Consider the following 25,193-nt stretch of genomic DNA (forward strand, 5'->3'; position numbering starts at 1 on the left):
AAACTGAGGAAGACACAAAGAAATGGAAAAGCGTTCCATGCTCATGGATTGGAAGAACAAATATTGTGAAGATGTCAATGCTACCTAGAGCAATCTACACATTTAATGCAATCCCTATCAAAATACCATCCACTTTTTTCAAAGAAATGGAACAAATAATCCTAAAATTTGTATGGAACCAGAAAAGACCCCAAATAGCCCGAGGAATGTTGAAAAAGAAAAGCAAAGCTGGTGACATCACAATTCCGGGCTTCAAGCTCTATTACAAAGCTGTCATCATCAAGACAGTATGGTACTGGCACAAAACAGACACATAGATCAATGGAACAGAATAGAGAGGCCAGAAATGGACCCTCAACTCTATGGTCACTAATCTTCAACAAAGCAGGAAAGAATGCCCAATGGAAAAAAGACAGTCTCTTCAACAAATGGTGTTGGGAAAATTGGACAGCCACATGCAGAAGAATGAAACTGGACCATTTCATTACACCACACACAAAAATAGACTCAAAATGGATGAAAGACCTAAATGCAAGACAGGAGTCCATCAAAATCCTAAAGGAGAACACAGGCAGCAACCTCTTCGACCTCAGCCACAGCAGCTTCTTCCTAGAAACATCGCCAAAGGCAAGGGAAGCAAGGGCAAAAATGAACTATTGGGACTACATCAAGATAAAAAAGCTTTTGCACAGCAAAAGAAACAGTCAACAAAACCAAAAGACAACCGACAGAATGGGAGAAGATATTTGCAAATGACATATCAGATAAAGGGCTAGTATCCAAAATCTATAAAGAACTTATCAAACTCAACACCCAAAGAACAAATGATCTAATCAAGAAATGGTCAGAAGACATGAACAGACATTTTTCCAAAGAAGACATCCAAATGGCCAACAGACACATGAAAAAGTGCTCAACATCGCTCGGCATCAGGGAAATCCAAATCAAAACCTCAATGAGTTACCACCTCACACCAGTCAGAATGGCTAAAATTAACAAGTCAGGAAACGACAGATGTTGGCAGGGATGCAGAGAAAGGGGAACCCTCCTACACTGTTGGTGGGAAGGCAAGCTGGTGCAGCCACTCTGGAAAACAGTATGGAGGTTCCTCAAAAAGTTGAAAATAGAGCTACCCTATGACCCAGCAATTGCACTACTGGGTATTTACCCCAAAGATACAAATGTAGTGATCCAAAGGGGTATGTGCACCTCGATGTTTATAGCAGCAATGTCCACAATAGACAAACTGTGGAAAGAGCCAAGATGTCTATCGACAGATGAATGGATAAAGAAGATGTGGTATATATATATATATACAATGGAATATTATGCAGCCATCAAAAGGAATGAAATCTTGCCATTTGCAACGTGGATGGAACTGGAAGGTATTATGCTGAGCAAAATAAGTCAGTCAGAGAAAGACATGTATCATATAATCTCACTGATATGAGGAATTCTTAATCTCAGGAAACAAACTGAGGGTTGCTGGAGTGGGGGCAGTGGGAGGGATGGGGTGGCTGGGTGATGGACATTGGGGAGGGTATGTGCTGTGGTGAGTGCTGTGAATTGTGTAAGACTGTTGAATCACAGATCTGTACCTCTGAAACAAATAATACATTATATGTTAAGAAAAAAAAAAAAGAAGATCGTAGGAAGGGGAAAATGAAGGGGGGGAATTTGAAGGGGGAGATGAACCATGAGAGACTATGGACTCTGAGAAACTGAGGGTTCTAGAGGGGAGGGAGTGGGGGGATGGGTTAGCCTGGTGATGGGTATTAAAGAGGGCACGTACTGAATGGAGCACTAGGTGTTATACGCAAACAATGAATCATGGAACACTACATCAAAAACTAATGATGTAATAATGTATGGTGATTAACATAACATAATAAAAAAAAATCGGGCCTTTAAGAGACCTAGAGACACAATGATGGTTACCAGAGGGGGGGATGGGTGAAATAGGTGATGGGGATTAAGGAGTGCACTTGCTGTGATGAGCACTGGGTAATGTATGGACTTGTTGAATCACTACATTGTACACCTGAAACTAATATAACACTGTGTTCACTATCCTGGAATTAAAAAAGAAAGACCTGGAGAAAGTGGGGAGAGGTTTCTGACCAACCCTGAAAGGGATTATCACATCCCCCCCAGTCCCTTGTCCAGCTCAGATTCCCATGGGCCCTTGAGGGTATATCTTAAAGCCCAGCTGGCATCACCGGATCACCAAGGGCTTCCTTTGCCTCTTGGTTTTGTGACTTCAGTGTCAGCAATACTCCCTACCCCCTCAACCCCCTGCTTGAGCATAAGTCTTCAGGGGAATTCAGAAGTAGCTCTGACCCTGCTGGTTCAGTCCGTAAACCTGAATGCTAGATCATTCATTTACCAGTATAACCTCTTGATTGTGGTCCCAATTTTGTTTTTTGTTTTCTGCATATTTCTCAACTGTGTTTCCTTTTGGGGTACAAGTCATCTAACTCCCCCATCCAAGCCTTTTTCAAGGCATTTGTGGTGGATCATCTCATAGCACAAAATTAAAATATCTGGTGTTTGCTCCATCATCTTTGTTTTAACTAACTTAGTTTTAACTAAAATCTTATATTCTAATCTTTCTTCCCTGTCCACTGTCTCCATTACTTTTAGTAAAACCTAATAAAGGAAAACAGACTCTCCCTGAAAGTCTCCATGTTTCCCATGACCCCAGCCCTGATTTATTTCTTGCTCACCTCTTAAAGGACAAGAGCTATAAAATACCTCCATGTTAGAGTTTACAAGAACCCCAAGAGGCATTTGTCCCCCTTTTTCTGTGGTTTGCCAGCCCCTGCTATAATTACTAATCTACTTTCCAAGAAGGATATAATATATTGTCCCAAATCCTGTTCTGGAAACTTGGTAACCCTCAGGCAATCTGTTTCCGTTGGAGAAAGTGTAAGCAAGGGAAGAATCTGGGTTTGTGTTCTATCTGTCTCCTAGGTTTATTGTTCTCTGGTTCCTCAACCAAGACTTGTGGTTTTCCTAAGCCTGCCAAGGGTATAAGGGGTGAGCCCTGGGCTCCTTTTTACTATTTATGCTTAGTGAAGGCAAATGAAGAGAACCTTCTCCAACTTTGGTAATTTCCCTCTAATGCTGTTGTTTGTTTCCTCTACTTGACTCTGCAGATGCCAAGTCCAAGTACCTGTACAAGTTCTTGATTCCATGTCTTGGTATGTATGTGCAAGAGAGCGGAGTGACTCACTCTCTCACTTGAGGTCCCCTTGCTATTGTAGAGTATTCCAAAGAAACAAATCAGAATGCTCAAAAACATTAAGAAGATGGTAGATCTATACTGCAAGTTATCTAGGGGGAAGATCAAGAGGGAGTGCTAAGTCAACACAGCACAACTTCCTAGGAACCCTCTTTGTCCATTTCTCTCCCCAAAGTCTCATTCTCAAGGCACATGTGTGTGAATCAGTCCCATCTCTGTCTTTAAAACTGCAGCCTCACATCTATATCCTTTATTTTATCCTTTCTTCTCTCTTGTTTTCTTGGTTCTTCCCCTTTCTTTTTGGAGTTCCTTTATTTCCATTTGCAAACCAGTGCAGTTTCGCTCTGAAATATAGTATATGACAGTATTCCATGAGCAGATAAATAAAGACTTTTAGTCCTGTAATTGGTATTTATATTAGACAAAGAAGGAAATAAATGAAAGAAACTGTAGGTTTGGGATTCAGAGCTACTTGGATTTGAATACTGCCTCCCACTGACTATTTGAATGTGATTTTGGGGAAAACATCTAATGAGTGTTACATCTCTGGGCCATTGTGAGGATTAAGTGAAGCACATATTTTCTACACTTAGTGTAATGGCTGGCATTGGACCAGCGCCGGACCATGCATCACAAGCCTGACATGTTGTAAGCTCTCAATGAATGATGGAAATCACATATTAATAAACTTTAAGGTCATTTTAAAGCCAAATCTTTAATGATCTTTCTTGCAACAGAAGGTTGTAAAGCATTGACCTTGATGAGTGTTTCCATTTCGTATCATTTATAGGTGTAAAGCACAGGCTAAGGCTCAAGGAGGAGACATCTGGGGACAGAGTGAATACTCGGGTCTAGTTCCTTATAAATTTTGTGCTCACAGCGTGGTTTATGGATTGGTTTAGAGTCAAGAGGAGACGAATATTTGTTATGTTTCTACCACAAGCTAGAGGCTGGTCCAGGTGCTTCGTGTATACACCTTCATTTAATCTGCACAGCAACACAGTGAAGTAGATGCTTATTATCACATTTTATCATTGAGAAAACCAAGCCTCAGGAAGATTAAGTGACTTACTCAGTTACTACACAGGTAGTAGCTGGTGATTTCAGGATCAGCACACTCATCAAGCTGCAAAACTTGGGGTCTTCCTCACAATATTAAATGCATCCATCCCAGATGTAAGCATCAAACTGACTTCCAACTTAATATATGAACACTGCTCTGATTTCCACTCTATTGTGACTACCTGTGTGCCACGGTCACCCCATGATGTTGTGTTCCTCACCTCTCCTTCCTCATCTCATCTAATAAAATGGCATGAGGTTTCGTTCCTTTTATTTCTCAAGGAAAAGGACTGGTGAGTCTAGACAGACCCAAGTGGTTCCAGCACCGTGAACTACTAACTCCTGCGTTCAATGTTAACATCTTGAAATCATATGTTGAGGTGATGGCCCATTCTGTGAACAAAATGCTGGTAAGTGAAGGGACAAAAAGTGCTCTGGTGTGTTGCAGAATGCTTCCAACAGGGAATGTATTCGACATGTGTAGTGGGTAGTGAAAGTCAAAGGGGGATGGCTCCTAAAAATTACCCAATGTGCAATTACCAGCTGAGCAAGAGTTGTCTATGTAAACCTTTGCTTTGGTTCTTTGGGTGATTAAAAATGATGAGGATTTGGTCATCTGACTTAGATATATTTTGAGACCCTATGGCAGTAAACCAAGTACCGAGTAGTGAGATTCAGATGGTAAGTACTATAAATGATAGGTGAGGGAACCAGGGCCAGCTACATCTGAAGCTATATTGGCTTCAGATTCAGAGAAGACTCAGATTTGTCAGGAAATATGAGCTGGACTTGACTATGTGGATAATACAGGTGAGGGAATTCTAGTTAGCATGAACAAAGGTGTGGAAGTTAGAATGAACTTGCCTGGTGGTCACAAAGACCCTGTCAAAGGATAAGTGTCTGCATTAAACTCGCAGATTGAGTTTCTTCTTGTGGATAGTGGCGGATCATTAGAAGCTGACTTGGGCCTTTCAAAGGGGCAAGAGGATGTTGGCAGAGGAATATTCCTATGGGTGGTCTCTGATTTATAAATGAGGTCCATTCCAAAACTCCACTTGTACATGGTATATTTTAAATTTTTAAATTTGTACTTGTTTGAAAATCAGACAAGTAATTCATTAATACAAGTTCTATCAGAAACACTTCAAACCCCACAAACAAAGCCAAAGTTTCCCTCCACCTTCATTTACAAACCCATTCTTTTTGCCAAGAAAGAACCACTGTTACCAGCCGACTGGCTGGGTTCTCACAGAAGCGGACTTGACCTCAGTCGCCCTGGCTGGGGTATAAAGACCCATGTCTCACTCTTGGTAGAGAACCAGAGGTACGGGCTAGGGGGCGTGGGGCGGGGGGCATGCTCCTTCTATTCTGGTGCTGTGCAGCTTTGTGCACAATTGCAAATTAGCCAGTAGTGGTACTGGGTTTATCTGTTTCAATAAAACCTCTTTTGTCTTCCTTGTTTCTCTATCCCGCCTGTGCCTGAGGCCCAGCTCATAACTCCTATCCTCTGCTGAACTGTGCCCAAGTGCCTCTAGCCTTGAGCCTCGCCTTTGTTCTCATTTCTTCTAAATTTACTTTATTTACTCAGTAAAACTTACTTATAATTCAAGATGAAAGCAATTGAATAAACAATTGACATTTGGGTAAAAGCTTTAAAAAAAATCTCTGTCTTTTTTCCCGAGATTTCCAAATGCATAACAGCCCTGAGCTATGGCATAGGTGCTCAACAAGTGTAGGCTGATCTGACTCTAACCAGATTTATTTGTGTTTTACACAAAGATTGCTTATTATGACAAATACATTTTCAACAGGGAACTTTATGGCCGTTTCAGTCACAAAACATCTCAAGTAGTGTGAGTAGGTCACTTCGGGGGAGAAGTAAAGTGGACAGAGGGAGCACGTAACTGGGAGTCACTCCCCAAACCTGCTTCTTTCATGGCTTCTCCCTGTCCCCCACTTCTGAACTGAAAATGGATAAAGAAGATGTGGTTCATGTATGCTATGGAAAATTACTCAGGCATCAGAAGGGATGAATACCTACCATTTGCATCAACATGGATGGAACTGGAGGGGATTATGCTAAGTGAAATAAATCAAGCAGAGAAAGACAAATATCATATGGTTTCACTCATATGTGAAACATAAGGAATAGTGTAGAGGACCACAGGGGAAGGGACAGAAAACTGAATGGGAAGAAATCAGAGAGGGAGACAAACCATGAGAGACTCTGGACTCCGGCGAAACAAATTGAGGGTTACAGAAGGGAGGGGAGTGGAGGGATGGGGTAACCAGGTGATGGGTAATAAGGAGGGTACGTGTGGTGATGAGCACTGGGTGTTATACATAACTAATGAATCACTGAACATTACATCAAAAACTAATGATGTACTATATGTTGGCTAACTGAACATAATAAAAAATTTAAAAAAATAAAATCACCTTGAGTCAAGGGGGAAAAAAAAAAGAAATGTGTTTGGCTTTTTTGTTTTGTTGTGTTTTTTAGAAAGAGAGGGTGGAGGGGCAGAGGGAGAGAGAGAATCTTAAGCAGGGCTTGATCTCATAACCCTGAGATCATGACCTGAGCCGAAATCATGTCAGATGCTTAACCGATTGAGCCACCCAGGCGCCCCTGAATTGAAAATGTTTTTTACCATGTTCCAAGTTTATTTTAAGTGTGGCTATGGTGGTTGGCAGTAGTGATGGTGGGGTGGGGTGTCTAGCAATTTGGGGATTGAAGATGGAGGAAGCCCTGGGGAGACCCTTTGTAATTATAGGTCTGTTTTACTGGGATTCTGATCTGCTGTAATGCAGTTATGGTAATAACTGAAAGGCCAAAGATACTTAACTCAGTCATTTACCAGACCTGGTTTGCTCTTTGCCCTTTCTCACCCAGCTGGGTGCAGTTTTCCCTTCCTCATGCCAAGTAAGCACTTGCTTAATTTACCTACATGACCTCTGGCCCCTCCTAGGTCAGGTTTGTCAACCTTACATCCTAAGGGCAGGATCAGGGAGGAGCTTTCAGATAAAGGCAGTTTGATGATGATGATGTCGTTGATCTTGACCTCCTGTGCCAGCGTAAGTGGGAGAAGATTTGCTGCTCTCAGGACACAGTGGTGGAGGTCTATGAGCACATCAACCTGATGACCCTGGACATACTTCTGAAATGTGCTTTCAGCCAGGAGACCAACTGCCAGATAAGCAGGTCAGTGACAGGAAAGCAAGGAAGACACTTGTTTGCCATCATCTAAGTCATTCATTGACATATTGTCCCTGCTTTCTCTTCTAGCACCCATGATCTTTATGTTAAAACAACGTTTGAAGCCAGAAAAATCATCTTTTATCACTTACACAGCTTCTTACATCACCATGACATCATTTTCAAATTCAGCCCTCAGGGCCAACGCTTGCAAGAGATGATCAAAATTCTACAACAGTACACAGGTATTTCTTGCATTTGGGTGGCCCAAGTCCATGCACTGTCATAACTGTGTTGTATCTGTCTAGAAGAATAGACCTCAGTGTGAAAAAAGAAAACATTCTTGTTCTTAATGGAGCTTTTATAGGGACAGTGCTGCTTTAGAAGAGTTTGCTAGATCCATAGTAGTAGTCCTGTCAGAAGTTTTCTATACCATGTTCATTATGCACAATTGTTATTAATACAAATATAACAAGGGGACATTTAATATCCCAAAGCACACAAGGCATATGACTTCTAGTGCAGTGTTTGCAGTAATAACGAATGAATAATGACAAACTAAAAACATTCATGCAACATAGGAATGAATACAGGAGCAGAGTGAGCATGGACATGCATTCAAAAGAAGGGGAAAATTAGGAGTTGTTTGGTGGGTATAAAGTTTCAATTACACAAGATGAATACGTTCTAGAGATCTGTAAGTTAACAGTACTGTATTGGGTATGTAAAGGTGTGTTAAGTGGGTAGATCTCAGGTTAAGAGTTCTTATTACAATAAAAAAAAATAAAAGAAGCTCCATCAAGGGCACCTGGCTAGTTTAGTCAGTAGAGCATGCGACTCTTGATCTCGGAGTTGTAAGTTCGAGCCCATGTTGGATGTAGATGTAGATGTAGAGATTACTCAAAAATAAAATCTTAAAAGAAAAAGAAGCTCCATTCAAAAATAGCTTTGGCAAAACATAAAAATAAAAGTTGAAATAGAGTAAGCCAATTTTTTTTTTTTAAGATTTATTCATTTGAGAGAGACAGAGAGAACACAAGCAGGGGGAGAAGCAGAGGGAGAGGGAGAAACAGACTCCCTGCTGAGCCGGGAGCCCGACATGGGGCTTGATCCCAGGACCCTGGAGATCATGACCTGAGCCGAAGGCAGACACCCAACCATCTGGGCCACCCAGGCTCCCCAATAGATTAAGTTTTTTAAGCAATTCAACATTACTATTCATCAACACCATAATAGAGAATATTTATCAAGCAGTTAATGAATCCTTTCTTGGCTCCACCACTTAGTAGCAGTGTGACTTTGGGCAAGTTTACTCACTGCTTTGTCTCAGGGTCATCTGTAAAATGGGGATAAAAGGGAACCTATCTCCTAGGTTTGTGGTGATGATTAAATATGTTAACATACATAAAGCACTTAGGACAGTGCCTTGCACTGAATAAATATTAAACATAAAATATAGTTACTTTAGCAAATATATTTGTCTCAAGGAAATTTGCAAGACACACCTACACATGCACAGTCACACACACATAGACACACAGGAATGTAGATATTATAAGGAGGACACTCAGAGAAGCAGTTTAGGTTAACAATTTAAGACACAGATGGGCATTATAGATAGCAGTACTTCCAAACTTGTCCACATCATGGTCCACACAGAAAATGCTAAATTTGTAGGGCTCATTAGAGTGGGTCTGGGGGCATCTATGAAGGACTCGGTGAAAAAGTTCTTTACTATTTCTTTATATTATATAATTATGATAAAAAACCAAAATGCGAAGTATTAGGGGAAACTTAAATTTGTTCAAAATAAAACCTATTCAAAATTTTTATTTTTATGTAGTCAAATTTATCAATATTTTTTTTATTGCATCCGGATTTTAAGTAGTAGTCACTAGCCTTCCCCTGTTCTAGGGATCTCAGCCCTTGCCCTAATGACAATTTGGGCTGGATAAGTCTTTTTTGTGTGGGGAGCTGTCCTGTGTGGTGTAGGACGTTTAGCTGCATCCCTGACATCTACCCTCTTGATGCCAGTAGGACTCTGATAGTTGTGGCAACTGAAAATGTCTCCAGACATTGCTGAATGTCCCCTGGGGTCAAAATTATTTGCAGCTGGGCTGCCTGTGTGGCTCAGTTGGTTAAGCATCCAACTCCTGATTTTGGCTCAGGTCATGATCTCAAGGTTGTGAGACTGAGCCCCGATTTGGGCTCTGTGCTGGGTGTGGAACCTGCTTAAGATTCTCTCCCTTTCCCTCTACCCCTCCACTCCCCCCCCAACCCCTGCTCATGCTTGCTTTCACTCTCTCTCTCTCTCTCTGTTTCTCTCAAAAAGTAAAAAATAAAAATAAAACCTTTTAAAAAATTATCTGCAGCTGAGACCCATTGCCTTATACCAAAACTAGAGACATTCATCCATGTTTTTCTTCCAGTGCTTGTGTGATTTTGTTCTTTTTGCATTTAGATTTCTGATCCATTTAGAGTTTATTCTTATGTATGGTACAAAGTGTTGATCTAACTTTTCTAAGTGGTTATCCAGTTGTCCCATTGCCATATATTTAAAAGTTCCATCTTTTCTGTGATATATATATACCATGGAATATTACTCAGCAATAAAAAGATTGAGATCTTGCCCTTTGCAACAACATGCATCCATACCTAGAGGGCATTATGGAAGTGAAGCAAGTCAGACAAAGACAAATACTGTATGATCTCACTCAGATGTTTTGATTTAAGCAACAAAACAAATGAACAAACAAAGAAAAAAGAGACAAACAGAAAACCAGGCTCTTAAATACAGAGAACAAACTGGTACACCTGAAACTAATATAATACTGTATGTTAATTACACTTCAATTAAAAATTTAATTTAATTTAATTTAAAAGTTCCATCTTTTCCAGTGATTTGAGATAACCACCTTTATCATATACTAAATTGACATATGTATTTGACCTTATTTCTCAACTTTCTTTTCTATTCCATTGGTCTGTCTATTTATTCATGTATTGGAATCACATTGATTTATTTAAAGAGATTTTGTAGTATGTTGTTTGTTTGTTTGTTTTTTAAATAAGAACTAGGGATGCCTGGGTGGCACAGTCAGTTAAGTGTCCGACTCTTGGTTTTAGCTCAGGTCATGATCTCAGGGTTGTGAGATCGAGCCCTGCTTAGGGCTCTCCACCTGGCATGGAGTCTGCTTAAGATTCTCTTTCCCTCTCCTTCTGCCCCTCCACGCTGTGCTCATTCTGTCTCTCTCCTAAAATAAATCTAAAAATTAACAAACTATTTTTCAGAGAGTTTTAGGTTTACAGAAAAATTAAGCAGAAAATACAAAGAGTTCTTATACACTTTCTCACCTCCTCCCCTGCCCCCACTTACACAGTTTCCCCTATTATTCACATCATGCACTAGTGTGGTACCTTTGTTATATTTGATGGGGCAATATTGATACATTATTATTAACTAAAGTCCATAGTTTACTTTAGGGTTCACTATTTATATTGTACACGGTATGGGTTTTGACCAACACATTATGATATGTATCCCCTTCTATTCCTAGTTTTCTGAGAGGTGTTTTTTTTAATCATGCATGGGTGTTAGATTGTGTTAGATCTTTTTCACTCATCTTTTGATAGGGTCCTATGATTTTTCTTCTTTAACTTATTGATGTGATAGATTACATTAAATGATTTTTGAATGTTGAACCAGACTTGCATATCTGGAATAAATCCCACTTGGTCATAGTGTATAGTTGCTTTTATGCATTGTTGGATTTTATTTGCTAATATTTCATTGAGGATTTTAGCATCTGTTTCATGAGAGATATTGGTTTGTAGCTTTCCTTTCTTGTAATGTCTTTGTCTGGTTTTGGTATTAGGATAATGTCTGGCCTCATAAAATGAATTAGGGAGTATTCCCTCTGTTATTCTCTGGAAGAAATTGTAAAGAATTGGTATGATTTCTTTCTTAAATATTTGACAGACCTGTCATCTAAACCTGGTTCTTCCTGTTTTGGGAAGGTTATTAATTATTGATTTAATTTCTTTAATAGATATAGGCCTATTTAGATGATCTGTTTCTCTTGTTGTGTTTTGGTAGATTATGTCTTTTAAGAATTTGGTCCATTTCATGTAGGTTATCAAATTTATGGGCATACAGTTGTTCATAATATTCCTTTATTATCTTTTTAATGCCCATAGAATCAGTAGTGATGTCCCCTTTTTATTTCTGATATTAGTAATTTGTGTCTTCTCTCTTTTTTTCTTAGTTAACCTAGCTAGAGATTTATCAATTTTATCGATCTTTTCAAAGAACCAACTTTTGGTTCATTGATTTTATTCCTTGATTTCCTATTTTTAGTTTCACTGCTTTCTGTTCTAATTTTTATTATTTCCTTTTTTTTACCTACTTCGGATTTAATGTGTTCTCTTTTTAGTTTCCTAAGGCAGAAGATTAGATTGTTGATTTTAGATCTTTCTTCTTTTCTAATATATTAATTCAATGCTATAAAGTTCCCTCTAAGTACTGCCTTCACTGTGTCCCACAATTTTGATTAGTTGTATTTTAATTTTCATTTAGTTAAAAAATTTTAAAAATTTCTCTTGAAATTTCTTTGGCCCATGTGTTATTTAGAAATGTGTGTTTTACTCTCCAACTATTTTGGAGTTTTCCAACTACCTCTCTGTTATGGATTTCTATTCCATTGTGGTCTGAGAGCATACTTCATATGATTTATGTTCTTTTAAAATTTAGGGTGTGTTTTATGGCCCAAATGTGGCCTATCTTGGAGAATGTTCTCTGTGAGCTTGTAAAGGAAGTGTATTCTGTTGTTGTTAGATGATGTGTTCTATAGACATGAAATAGATCCAGTTGACTGATGACATTGTTCAGTTCAACTATGTCCTTGCTGGTTTTCTGACTGCTGCATCTGTCCATTACTGACAGGGGAGTGTTGAAGTCTCCAACTGTGAGAGTAGATTCATCTATTTCTCCTTGGAGTCCTATTATTTTTTGCCTTATATATTTTGACACTCTGTTGTTAGGTGCACTCACATTTTTTAGAAAGGTTTCATTTATTTATTCATGAGAGACAGAGACAGGCAGAGGCAGAGGGAGCAGAAGGCTCCCCCTGGAGCAGGAAGCCTGATGCAGGACTGATGTGGGGCTTGATCCCAGGACCCCGGGATCCTGACCTGAGCTGAAGGCAGATGCTTAACTGACTGAGCCGCCCAGGTGATTTCACATTAAAGATTGTTGTCTTCTTGGAGAATTGACCCCTTTATAATTATGTAATGCCCTTTTTTATCCCTAATAAATTTTCCCTAATATTTTTCCTTGCTTTGAAATCTGTTCTATCTGAAGTTAATATAGCTATTCCAGTTTTCCTTTGGTTAGTTAGCATGGCATATCTTTCTCTATTCCTTTACTCTTAATCTATATGTATCTTTATATTTTAAAGTGGGTTTCTTTTTTTTTTTTTAAGATTTTATTTATTTATTTGAGACAGAATGAGAGAGAGAGAGAGCTCATGAGAGGGGGGAGGGTCAGAGGGAGAAGCAGGCTCCCCGCCGAGCAGGGAGCCCGATGCGGGACTCGATCCAGGGACTCCAGGATCATGACCTGAGCTGAAGGCAGTCGCTTAACCAACTGAGCCACCCAGGCGCCCATTAAAGTGGGTTTCTTGTAGACAATATATAGTTCGGGTATTTTTAAATCCCTCTGACAGGGATCTTTTAATTGGTGTATTTAAACCATCGATGCTTAATATGATTATTGATATATTTGGATTAATAGCTACCATATTTGTTACTTCTTACTATTCATTGCCTTTTTTTTTCTTTTTGGTCTTCCACTTTTTTCCTGCCTTATCTGGTTTTAATTGAGCATTTTATATGATTCCATTTTTCTCCTCTCTTAGCATATAAATTATACTCTTTTTTACCTTGTTTAGTGGTTGTCCTTGAGTTTGTAATATGTATTTAGAACTAATCCAAGCCCACTTTCAAATAATACTTGCAAGTACCCTATAACAGGGTATTCCCAACTCCCAATTTTTCTCCTATTCCCTTATAACATTGCTGTAATTTATTTTACTTCTCCCTAAGCTATAAAACTGAATACATTGTTGTTTTTATTATTTTGAACAGATTGTTATCTGTTAGATCAATTAAAAATAAGGAAACAAAAGGTTTTGTTTTAACTTCATTTATTCATTCCTTAATGTTTTTCTTTCTTTATGCAGATCTGAGCTTCTGAACTATATCATTTTCCCTCTTTCTAAAGAACAGATTTTACTATCTTGCAAAGCAGTTCTAATGGTGACAAATTTCCTCAATTTTTGTCTGAGAAAGTCTTTATTTGTCTTTCATTTTTAAGGGTAATTTGGAAGAATTCAAGGTTGGTGTGTTTTTCTTTTTAGCACTTTAAATATTTTATTCCACTCTCTTCTCTGCCTGGCTTCTGAAAAGAAGTCCAATGTCATTTTTGTCACTGCTGTTCTGTAGGTAGTGTTTTTTTCCTGTGGTTTCTTTTAAGATTTTCTTTTTGTCTTTGATCTTCTGTAGTTTGAATAAAATGTGCATATTGACTTTTTGGTGTAGATTTTTTGATGTTTTCCTGCTTGGTATTCTCTGCATCTCTTGTATCTGTGGTTTGGTGTCTATCATTAATTTTGGAAAGTTCTCAGTCGTTTATTGTTTCAAATACTTCTTCTGTTCCTTTCTTTTTTTCTTCTCTTTGGTCCTTTATTTTTCATTTTTCTGGTGGGGATTGTTCCTTGATGACTTTCTCTATTTCTTCTGTGGAAATTAGTCTAAGTTTTCTATCTCTACTGGAGTCAACTCTGGTACACTGAATATTCCATTTCATGTAGGTTTTAAAATTTATTTGGATCGAAGCAGTAATCTCATGATTTTAAAAAATTTCTCTGATCTTTAAAAAAAAATTTCTCTGGGGGCTCCTGGCTGGCTCAGTCAGTAGAGGATGCAACTCTTGACCTCAGGGTTGGAAGTTCAAGCCTGATGTTGGGTGTAGAGATCATTTAAAAATAAAATCTTAAAAAATAAATAAATAAAATAAAATAAAAAATTTAAATTTTAAAAAATTTCTCTGTATTAATTTTTATTTTCCCTTTGTCATTTCTTACTTCATATAGTTGTGCATTCTCCCTCTTTTCCTGATTAAATTAGCTAATATATGTCTGTTATGGATTTTTTTGAAAGAGCCAAAAAATTTTTTTAAAGATTTTTATTTATTTATTTGTCAGAGAGAGAGAGTGGGGGAGAGAGAGCACAAGCGGCAGGAGCGGCAGGCAGAAGGAGAAGCAGGCTCCCCGCTGAGCAGGGAGCCCGATGCAGGACTAGATCCCAGGACCCTGGGATCATGCCCTGAGCCAAAGGCAGATGCTCAACTGACTGAGGCACCCAGGCGTCCTGAAAGAGCCAAACTTTTGATTTATTAATTTGGTCTACTGTTTTTCTGTTCTTTACCATACTAACTTTTGCAATTTTCTTTATTTTTTTATACTCTGTGTTGGTTTATTTTGTTATTCTTTTTCTAGTTTTTAAGTTAGGATTTAATATATTTATAGTAGTTCTCCCTCATCCATGGTTTTGCTTTCCATGGTTTCAGTTACCCATGGGCAATTGTGGTCTGGAAGCAGATGATCCTTCTGATGTATCATCAGAAAGTCAGTAGTAACCTAACTCTATGTCACAGAGCTTGTGTCATTCTTCTCACTTCATCTCATCACAGCTATTTTATCATCTCACATCATCACAAGAAGCAGGGTGAGAGTATAGTACAATGAGTTATTTTGAGAAAGAGCAAGAGACCACATTCACATAAATTTCATTACAGCATATTTTTATAATTGTTTTATTTCATTATTGTTGTTGCTAATCTCTTACTGTGCCTAATTTATAAGTTAAACTTTATCATAAATATGTGTGTATAAGAAAAGAACAGATTATATAGGGCTTGGTACTATCTGTGGCTTCAGGTATCCATTGGTGATCTTGGTACATATCCCTGCAGATAAGAGAGGACTACTGTATTTTATTCTTTCATTCTTTTTCCTATTTCTATTTGCTTTGTGGGTGTGTGTGTGTGTGCACACGCGTGCACGCACACGTATTAGTAGGTTTTTTCTTTTTTTATTGTGGTAAAATACCCATAATGTAAACTTTACCATCTTAACCATATTTTATTTTTTTAATTATTTTTTTATTTTTGTAAAGATTTTATTTATTTATTTGACAGACAGAGAGAGAGCACAAGCAGGCAGAGTGGCAGGGAGAGGGAAAGGGAGAAGCTGGCTCCCCACTAAGCAGAGAGCCCAATGTGGGCTCAATCCCAGGACCCTGGGATCATGACCTGAGCCAAAGGCAGACGTTTAACTGACTGAGCCACTCAGGTGCCCCAACCATATTTTAAATGTACAGTTCAGTGGTATTAAATACACTTACATTGTTGTGCAGCCATCACCATCCATCCCCATAAACCTATTTATCTTGTAAAGCTAAAATTCTATACCTATTAAACAGTAACTCCCTATTCTCCCCTCCCTTCAGTCCCTGGCAACCACCATTGTACTTTCTGTCTTTATGATTTGGGCTATTCTAAGTACCCTATAAATGGAAACTATGGGTATTTATCTTTTTGTCACTGGCTTATTTCGCTTAGCATGTCCTCAAGGTTTATCCATGTTGTAGCATATGTCAGAATTTCCTACGTTTTTAAGACTGAAAATATTCCATCACATTTTGTTTATGCAATCATCCATCAGTGGACATTTGGGTTGCTTCCATATTTTAGCTTTTGTGAATAATGCTGTTAGAAACATGGGTGTACAGGGCGCCTGGGTGGCTCAGTTGGTTAAGCGACTGCCTTCGGCTCAGGTCATGATCCTGGAGTCCCGGGATCGAGTCCCACATCGGGCTCCCTGCTCGGCAGGGAGTCTGCTTCTCCCTCTGACCCTCCCCCCTCTCATGTGCTCTCTCTCTCTCATTCTCTCTCTCAAATAAATAAATAAAATCTTTAAAAAAAAAAAAAAAAAAAAAAAAAAAAGAAACATGGGTGTACAAATATCTCTTCAAGACTCTGCTTTCAATTCTTTTGAAGGTTTCCCCAGAAATGGAATTGCTGGATCATATGATAATTCTATTTTTTTTATTATTTGAGGAGCTGCCATATTGTTTTCCACAGCAGCTGTAGCATTTTGCATTCCTACCCATAGTGCACAAGGGGTTCTGATTTCTCCAGATTCTTACCAATAGCCGATGCAGGACTAGCCCGATGCAGGACTAGATCCCAGGACCCTGGGATCTGGGATTTTTGATAGTAGCAATCCTAATAAGTCTGAGGTTTTTTTCTGGGGTTTTGATAGTAGCAATCCTAATAAGTCTGAGGTGGTATCTCATTATAGTTTTGATTTGCATTTCCCTAACGATCAGTGATGTTGAACATCTTTTCTTTTCATGTGCTAATTGTCCATTCATATATCGTCTTTAGAAAAACGTCCACTTAAGATCTTTACCCATTTTTGAATCAGGTTGTTTTCTGGTATTGTGTTTTAGGAGTTCTCTATATATTCTGGATCTGAATCCCTTATCAGATAGATGATTTGCAAATATTTTCTCTCATTCTGTGGGTTGCCTTTTTACTCTATGGATACTGTTTTTAAATTTTTATGAAGTCTTATTGGTCTACCTTTTCTTGTGTTACCTGCGCCTTTCTTGTGTTACCTGGGTGTCAGTGCAAGAAATCCTTACTAAATCCAGTGGCTTTTAATCCTATTTTTCTTTTAAGAATTTTATTGTTCTAGGTCTTACAATTAGGTCCTTGACCTATTTTGAGTTAATTTTCAAATACGGTATAGGTAAGGTCTAATTTCACTCTTTTGCATGTAGATGTCCAGTTTTCCCAGCAACAATTTGTTGAAAAGACTGTCCCTTCCCCCCTTGAATGGTCTTAGTATCCTTGTCAAAAATTCTTTGACCATATATGTGAGAGTTTATTTCTGCGCTCTGTATGCGATTCATACATGGTATATGTCTGTCTTTATGCTGTTACCACCCTGTTTTTGATTACCATAGCTTTGTAGTAAATTTTGAAGTTAGGAAGAAGTGTGAGTCCTTCAGTTTTGTTCTTTTTCAAGATGGTTTTGAGTCTTGTAGTCCCTTGAGATTCCATATGAATTTTAGGATGGATTTTTATATTTCTTATTGCTATGTGTTTTTAAGGTTATGAATTTTTTTTTGTTCATTGATTAAATATATCCTATGTATTTTGATTAGTAATGTTTTTATTATCATTATTTTTTCAGAAATGCTTTAATTTCTGTTTGTATATCCCTTTCACTCAAAAGGTGTTTAACAGAAGGTTTATAAATTTCTGGGTGAAAAGCTTTCTTATTTTTTTATTTTTAAAAATTTCTAATTTTGTTGTATTGCAATTAGAAAGCATTGTTTGTAGTATTTCCATTTTACAGAACTTACTAATGTTTTCTTTGGTCTAATATGTGATCACTTTTTGTAAATTTTCCATGCACTCTTATGAAGAAGATAAATTCTCTATTATTAGGTATGGTGTCTGATAGTTTCCCCCATATGTTCTGCCTTATTATTTTGTTTGGATCTTCTATATCTTATTTTTGTCCATTTGACCTGTCCTGTATTGGGAATAGTATGTTGAAGACTCCTATTATTAGTGTGATCCTGCCTATCTTTCCTTGCATTTCCTATAGTTTTCTGCTTTAAATAGGTACTGCTGTGTTATTTGGTGTGTGTATATGCTCATAAGTATTATATCTTGTGGTATCATGACTTTAAGATTTTATTTGTAAGTAATCTCTACACTCAACATGGGGCTCGAACTTATAACCCTGAGATCAAGAGTCACATGTTCCACCAACCCAGCCAACCAAGTGCCCTGTGATATCCTGACTTTTAACATGAAAAACTGACCTTCTTTGAATGCCTAGGTGGCTCAGTCAGTTAAGCATCTGCCTTCAGCTCAGGTCATGGTCACAGGGTCCTGGGATCCAGTCCCGCATCGGGCTCCTTGCTCAGCGGGGAGCCTGCTTCTCCCTCTGCCTGCCATTCTGCCTGCTTGTGCTCTCTCTCTCTGACAAATAAATAAATAAAATACTTAAAAATAAATAAATAAAAAATAAAAACTGGCTTTTAATGAGTTTTTGTTCAAATTCTACTTTGTTTGATATCAGGATTGCAACCCCAATTTTCTTATTATTTTCATTTGTCTGGTACATTCTTGTCCATCCCTTTATTTATAGACATTTTGAATTGCTTTGTTTTATGCGTTTTTCTTACATGCAGCACACAGTTCAGTTTTGCTTTATGAGTCCATTTGAAAATGTTTTTATTTTAGTAAACAAGTCGTTCCCATTCTTATTTGTTGAAATGACTGATACGTTTGGACTCAACACTGCACATTATTATGCTTTACTATGTGTATTATATTATAGTTACTGTGTTTATTAGTTTCCTAAAGGCTTCCCTAACAAATAACTACTCACTGGTTCTGGGTGAACATGAATTTGGGGGGGGACATTATTCAATTCAGTACACTGTGTTCCTTTCTCTATGTGGTATGTCTTCTTTGCTCTTTTAAAATATATCTTTTGATATTTAAGAAGGTTTATATTTTTTCTCTGGCTACCATAGTGTTTAGTCCTTCCATAAATCCTTAACTCCCCTTTCCCTTATTTAAACTTTTGCTACCTGGCTTGTCATTTTAACTGTAGTAAATATAGATAACATTTGCCATCTTAATCTTTTTAAAGTATACAGCTTAGTGCTATTAATTACATTCATGTTATTGTGCTATCACCACCACCATCCATCTCCAGAATTCATTTCACCTTGCAAAATTGAAACTCCATACATATTAAATTATAATTCCTCTTTATACTCCTTTCTCTTGGAAACCACTATTCTACTTTCTGCCTCTACAAATTTGACTAGGTATTCTAGGTACCTTATATACATATATGAGGAATCCTATAGTATTTGTATTTTGTGACTGGTTATTTGACGGTTTGTCAGTTTTTAATAATATCCTTTGATTTTCATTTATTACCTATACAACTATTAATGATCTTTTTTTTCAAGCTTCAGATATTTATTAATCAGTGTAAACCCCAACACAATATACCAACATGATTTCATGCATTTAGAGGGGACATATTTCCTGGATAAGTAGAAAATTGTGAGGATGGCTTCTGGAAGGCCTTCATTCTGAGCAGCTTTATATTGAAACATTTCATTTAGAAGTCTGGATCTTCTTTCTTCAGTTTGCTGTAATCTAAATTCACTGAGCAGAACTTGTATTAACCATGGGGGCTTCATTCTGAGCAGCTTTATATTGAAACATTTCATTTAGAAGTCTGGATCTTCTTTCTTCAGTTTGCTGTAATCTAAATTCACTGAGCAGAACTTGTATTAACCATGGGGGCCCAGTTTGCTCCAAGATTCTGGATTATTCCTATCCCCACTGACATCTGGATTAAGCAATGCCAGGTGCAAGACATACAGTGCTGCTCCAGTACATCCCACTCCAACAAATATGAGGAGGAAGATCAAGCTCAGATGCTTCTTGGCCTGACTGAGGATCTGGCATAACATGGTTGCAGCAGAGGCCTCAGGTCCAGAGGGAGAAAAGATCAAACGTGCCAGGCTCCCAACAATTAGTGATTATTCTACTTTCCCCTTTCTCCCTCCCATCTCCTCCTATTTTTAGTTGAATTATTTTCACTTTTAGTGTTTATGCGATATCCTTCTGCCCATGTGCCAATCCTCATTTTAGAATGAGATCTAAAATTACATCTATGAAATGTGCACCTCAGTTCTTTAATGAAGTTTTCCTAGTTGGATGAAACTCAACCACTCTAGATTCCTCAGGATGGGCTCATGAGCATAGCATTTTCTGAGTTCATGCAAGTTTATACCTGTTTTTTGGTAGACTTGATACTTGTTTGAATGACAAATTTCCTGGATATAAAGGTAGGATAAAAGTACTTTACTGCTACTTTGTTTCCTTGAGTTTCTGGAAAATGCTCTAATCTTTTGCCCAACACAGGGCTTGAACTCATGACCCTGATATCAAGACCTGAGCTGAAATCGAGAGTCTGATGCTTAACTGACTGAGCCACCCAGGCACCCTGAAAATGCTCTAATCTTGTTTTGATTTCTTTATTGTTCTTGAGAAGTATGATGCTGCCTTAATTTTCGTCCCCTTAAACGTCATTTGGTCTTTTTGTTTGGAGTCTCTGAGGATTTTCTTTTCTCTGTCTTCAATGTTGAATAGTTTTATTAGGGTATATTTGGTATTGGTTATTCTGTTCCAACTTTTCCAGGGATAAGGTGGGCCTCTTAATATGTACATTTAAATTTTGTCTCACTTCCACAGTTTTCTTGGATTATAGTTTTAGATATTCTGTTTCATATTTTTGTGGGGTTCTTTTTTAAGCCCCATCAGTTATACAGATGTTGGTGTTTCTTTGCCTGTCTTCCATTTCATTTGATAACTTTTCCATGAAAATGAGATATTAGACTAAGAAAGAAAAGAATGATTGGCCACTTGCCCCTGCATTTGAAACCATCTTTATTATATTGCCTCCCTAGTTATATAAAGTCTATTTCAGCTATACTGTGTTTCTTTGGAACTTTAATCAAAGTTTGTCATTTGATGGGAGAACAAACATCCTCAAAAATTAAATCTATTTAAATACAATGTACCCATTCTGAGATTAGGGAATTAGGTAAGATTTGATGCTATTCATGGGCCATGGCTTGCTCTGTAATAATTTTTTTTTAATTTAAATTAAAAGTTTACTTATTACTTGTAAAAGCCATAAGGATCATTATTTTTTTCTAGTTCCTTTTTTTTAAAATTTTTTATTGTTATGTTAATCCCCATACATTACATCATTAGTTTTAGATGTAGTGTTCCATGATTCATTGTTTGTGCATAACACCCAGTGCTCCATGCAGAACGTGCCCTCCTCAATACCCATCACCAGGCTAACCCATCTTCCCACCCCCCTCCCCTCTAGAACCCTCAGTTTGTTTTTCAGAGTCCATCGTCTCTCATGGTTCAGCTCCCCCTCTGATTTCCCCCCCTTCATTCTTCCCCTCCTGCTACCTTCTTCTTCTTTTTTTTTCCTTGACATATATTGCATTATTTGTTTCAGAGGTACAGATCTGAGATTCAACAGTCTTGCACAATTCACAGCGCTTACCAGAGCACATACCCTCCCCAGTGTCTATCACCCAGTCACCCCATCCCTCCCACCCCACCCCCCACTCCAGCAACCCTCAGTTTGTTTCCTCAGATTAAGAATTCCTCATATCAGTGAGGTCATTTGATAGATGTCTTTCTCTGTTTGACTTACTTTGTTCTTGCTCTGTAATAATTTTACTTTGATTAACTTTGCTGTCACTTTGGTAATGGGGAATTGTTATTCTGTCCCAGAAAAGGTAATCCAGGATAGAAAGAAATTCCTCAAAGATGAGAAGAAGCGGGGCGCCTGGGTGGCTCAGTTGGTTAAGCGACTGCCTTCGGCTCAGGTCGTGATCCTGGAGTCCCGGGATCGAGTCCCACATCGGGCTCCCTGCTCAGCAGGGAGTCTGCTTCTCCCTCTGACCCTCCCCCTCTCATGCTCTCTGTCTCCAATTCTCTCTCTCAGATAAAAAAAAAAAAAAAGATGAGAAGAAGCATGGTAACACTCAGAAGCAGAAGTACCAGGATTTTCTGGATATTATCCTTTCTGCCCAGGTAAATCTTTCAAATGTCTGAGGCTGCTCATATATGTAGTTAATTGTGTGGATAAATGGATGAGTGAGGAGGAGGGGAGACAAGAGGAAAATTGATCAACTAAATTTAACAATACTTTTGAATTAATGGGTTGGCTCCATACAGTTTGAGGTAAAGATAGAAGTCTGTAATTCTGTCACTAGAGGGAGTCAGATAAGACTAAATTTTTTCCTAATTGGACAGAATTTGGTGATTATTGCAAAGATACATGGCAGTTTAGGGAAGCACAGGAAAACGGGTCATAGTGTAAGCTGGTAAAAGGAGGAGGAGGAGGTGCTGGGAAATCTGCAGGAATCTGGCAGGATGAATGAAGGAACTGTTTGCAAGTCCTGCTTTCCTTATCTAATGTTGGTTCTCCTTTATGCTCTGGTCAAAGTGTGGCTCCTACTATGTATTTGTTGAACTGAATTAAAATTGAAACTCTCATATGAAACTCTAATTTTTTCCCCTAAAGCCATTATCTTGACTGGGGCTATAGACATCTATAAACTGACATTGCATAAACATATCCCTACTATATCTTCCAGGCTGAAAATGGCAACAGCTTCTCAGATACTGACCTAAGGTCTGAGGTGAACACATTCATGTTGGCAGGGCATGACACCATGGCAGGGAGCATTTCCTGGCTCCTCTACTACCTGGCTCTGAACCCTGAGCATCAGAGATGCCGGGAGGAGATCAGGGGCATCCTGGGGGACAGGTCTTCTATCACCTGGTAAGATCCGCATTCTTAAACATTTCATCTTGCTTCCTCTCCATGGGTTTTGCTTTATTTTCTCCTCTGGTACCTTGGTGACCATTGTGCTTCAAGATATGTGCCTATAGAAACAGAACAGGCAGGCTACTATTCTGCTTTTTTTCCTAGACAGACCAAAATTATCCCTATATCTTTGCAAAAGAAGTTCACTCGTCCACAAGTTATCTGCTTCATTGTTTTTCTTAATCAGTGGTATGTAATGTCCCATTTCTTTCTTTCACCTGGCTCAGTGCACTGGAAATGGGGACTTGATCCCTAGACTTGCACTGAGAGTTTGAATGGTAAGACTCAAGTGGGTCTCCTCTCTGAGACCCCAGCAAGCAGCCATATCATTTAAGCCCCCATTGTAGTCATTCCCTCCCATCTCCTTGTTCACTCCTCAGAACTGGCTTAGACTTTGAACATAGTACTAATATGATATACACTGTAGTTAAGTCTAGCGATTATGGATTGAGAACATTCTAAGTACTGAGGCACTTAAGAAATGTGCAAGATTTGGTGTGGATCCTGCCCTCAATGAGCTCACACCCTGGGACAGGAGACAGGCCTCCGTATGGATAATTGCCATATAACCTGGTAAGGGTAGCGAGAAAGAGATGTGCTAACTACTAATAGAAACTCAGAAGACAGGCACCTAACCTGGTACAGGGGCTCAAGAGGACTTCTTGGGAGATCTGACACCCAAGCTGCCTCTTATAGGTTGGGTTAGCCAGGTGGAAAATGTCAACACCATTTTGCAAGATTTCGAGCTTATCTGGTTATTCAACAATGCCCAGGTTATGGATTTGCCCCTGAGACATGCTGTCTTAAAGAAAAACCAACATATGTCTCTGATTTAAACCACATTGTTCACCCTAGCTAGATATTTCACTTACCATTGTTTTGCTGGCCAAAGGGGCAAAGAGATAGAAATGCTAAGGGCTACTCAGCCCCAGGACTAAGGGGAATGCACCATATTTCAAATGCAAAGGTCAGCTCAGTTAGAACATTTGTAAGGGAAAATTTGGATTTGTATAGGTATGGTAGAGCTCCTACTTTTTATAAGGAAATAATAGTTATTTCTTACCATAAATTAAAGGTTTAATCTATATAGCACAAAATATAGTGTTGCTTAGTCATTTTTTATTCATTCATCAACATTAATTGAATATTTTAACCTGTTTAGGGTGGATATATATATACAATCCCAATATTGGCCTTTCTCATTCTTGTCTGGCTTATGTGAAATGTGAAAACAATAAAGAAATCTTTGCCAGGTGAGAAAACAAAGTCCAAAGGATCTGTTAACTACCATTTATTTTAATGAGAGAAATGAAAATAATTTTATAAAAAATAAAATATGTTTTTATTCCATCATATGGCCTTATACTCACATTTAATGAAATTTGTACGTAGCATGCTGAAAATTTATAATTCTTTTAGACAGATAATAAAACCACATTGCAAAGAGCAATTTCTGAAAAAACTGGCAAGTTGTTCAACACCTCCATTTGACTTGTCAGCCATTTCTGCATGGGTTAAAATTCCTCTCTTCTTCTTGCACCAGGGCTAAGATGGACAACATTGTGTTTCTAAAATATGCAAAGTGCCAGGCTAAGCAGAATTACCCTTTTTATTCTGGGCTTGAGGAGGAAAGAGCTCAAAATGAAAATTTCACACTACCAAATGGCCAGAGCCTGCGTTCAAAATAAGTAATCAGAAAAGCAAACAGAAATACAATAAAGCAAATAGGCTGAATATATGCAGTCATTTTGTGACTAGCTGACTGGCTAGGATGCAAAAAAACCCCTTTATTCCTCTCCCTCTGATAGTTCACACTTGTATGGGGCAAGTTCTTTTCATCTCTGGGGTGAAGTCTTGAGTGAGTCCCATAGAGTTCCCATCCATTTAAGTCACAAGAGCAGTCTCATTTCAGTAATGAAACTGTCTGGTCCAGTGGAATAATAAAAAGTGCAAATTCATATCCACTTGGATCCTCTCCCTCCATCCCAGCTCAACATTTCTTTGGGTCTGGAAGCCAGTGGTGGGTGAGGGGGTTGTGGTTGGCTTCTTTTTACTGACCAGTTCCTCCCCAACCCAGTAGCTTCTGTTTCTGACCCTT

The 25,193-nt window shown here is 38.3% G+C and overlaps 1 protein-coding gene and 1 pseudogene across 1 annotated transcript in view; one reads left to right on the top strand and one right to left on the bottom strand.

Moving 5' to 3' along the window:
• LOC110575026 (cytochrome P450 4X1) overlaps positions 1 to 25,193 on the top strand; it is a 42,060-nt gene that overhangs the window by 11,544 nt on the left and 5,323 nt on the right. The window contains 7 exon segments of the mRNA XM_021683881.1: positions 3,159 to 3,203; positions 4,589 to 4,716; positions 7,381 to 7,508; positions 7,593 to 7,747; positions 21,994 to 22,055; positions 22,234 to 22,296; positions 22,863 to 23,050. Of these exon segments, the coding sequence (XP_021539556.1) occupies positions 3,159 to 3,203; positions 4,589 to 4,716; positions 7,381 to 7,508; positions 7,593 to 7,747; positions 21,994 to 22,055; positions 22,234 to 22,296; positions 22,863 to 23,050 (769 nt within the window).
• Positions 19,899 to 20,218, bottom strand: LOC110575027 (annotated as a pseudogene).

This window comes from Neomonachus schauinslandi, chromosome 4 (assembly GCF_002201575.2).
Source record: "Neomonachus schauinslandi chromosome 4, ASM220157v2, whole genome shotgun sequence".
Taxonomy (NCBI): Eukaryota; Metazoa; Chordata; class Mammalia; order Carnivora; family Phocidae; genus Neomonachus; species Neomonachus schauinslandi.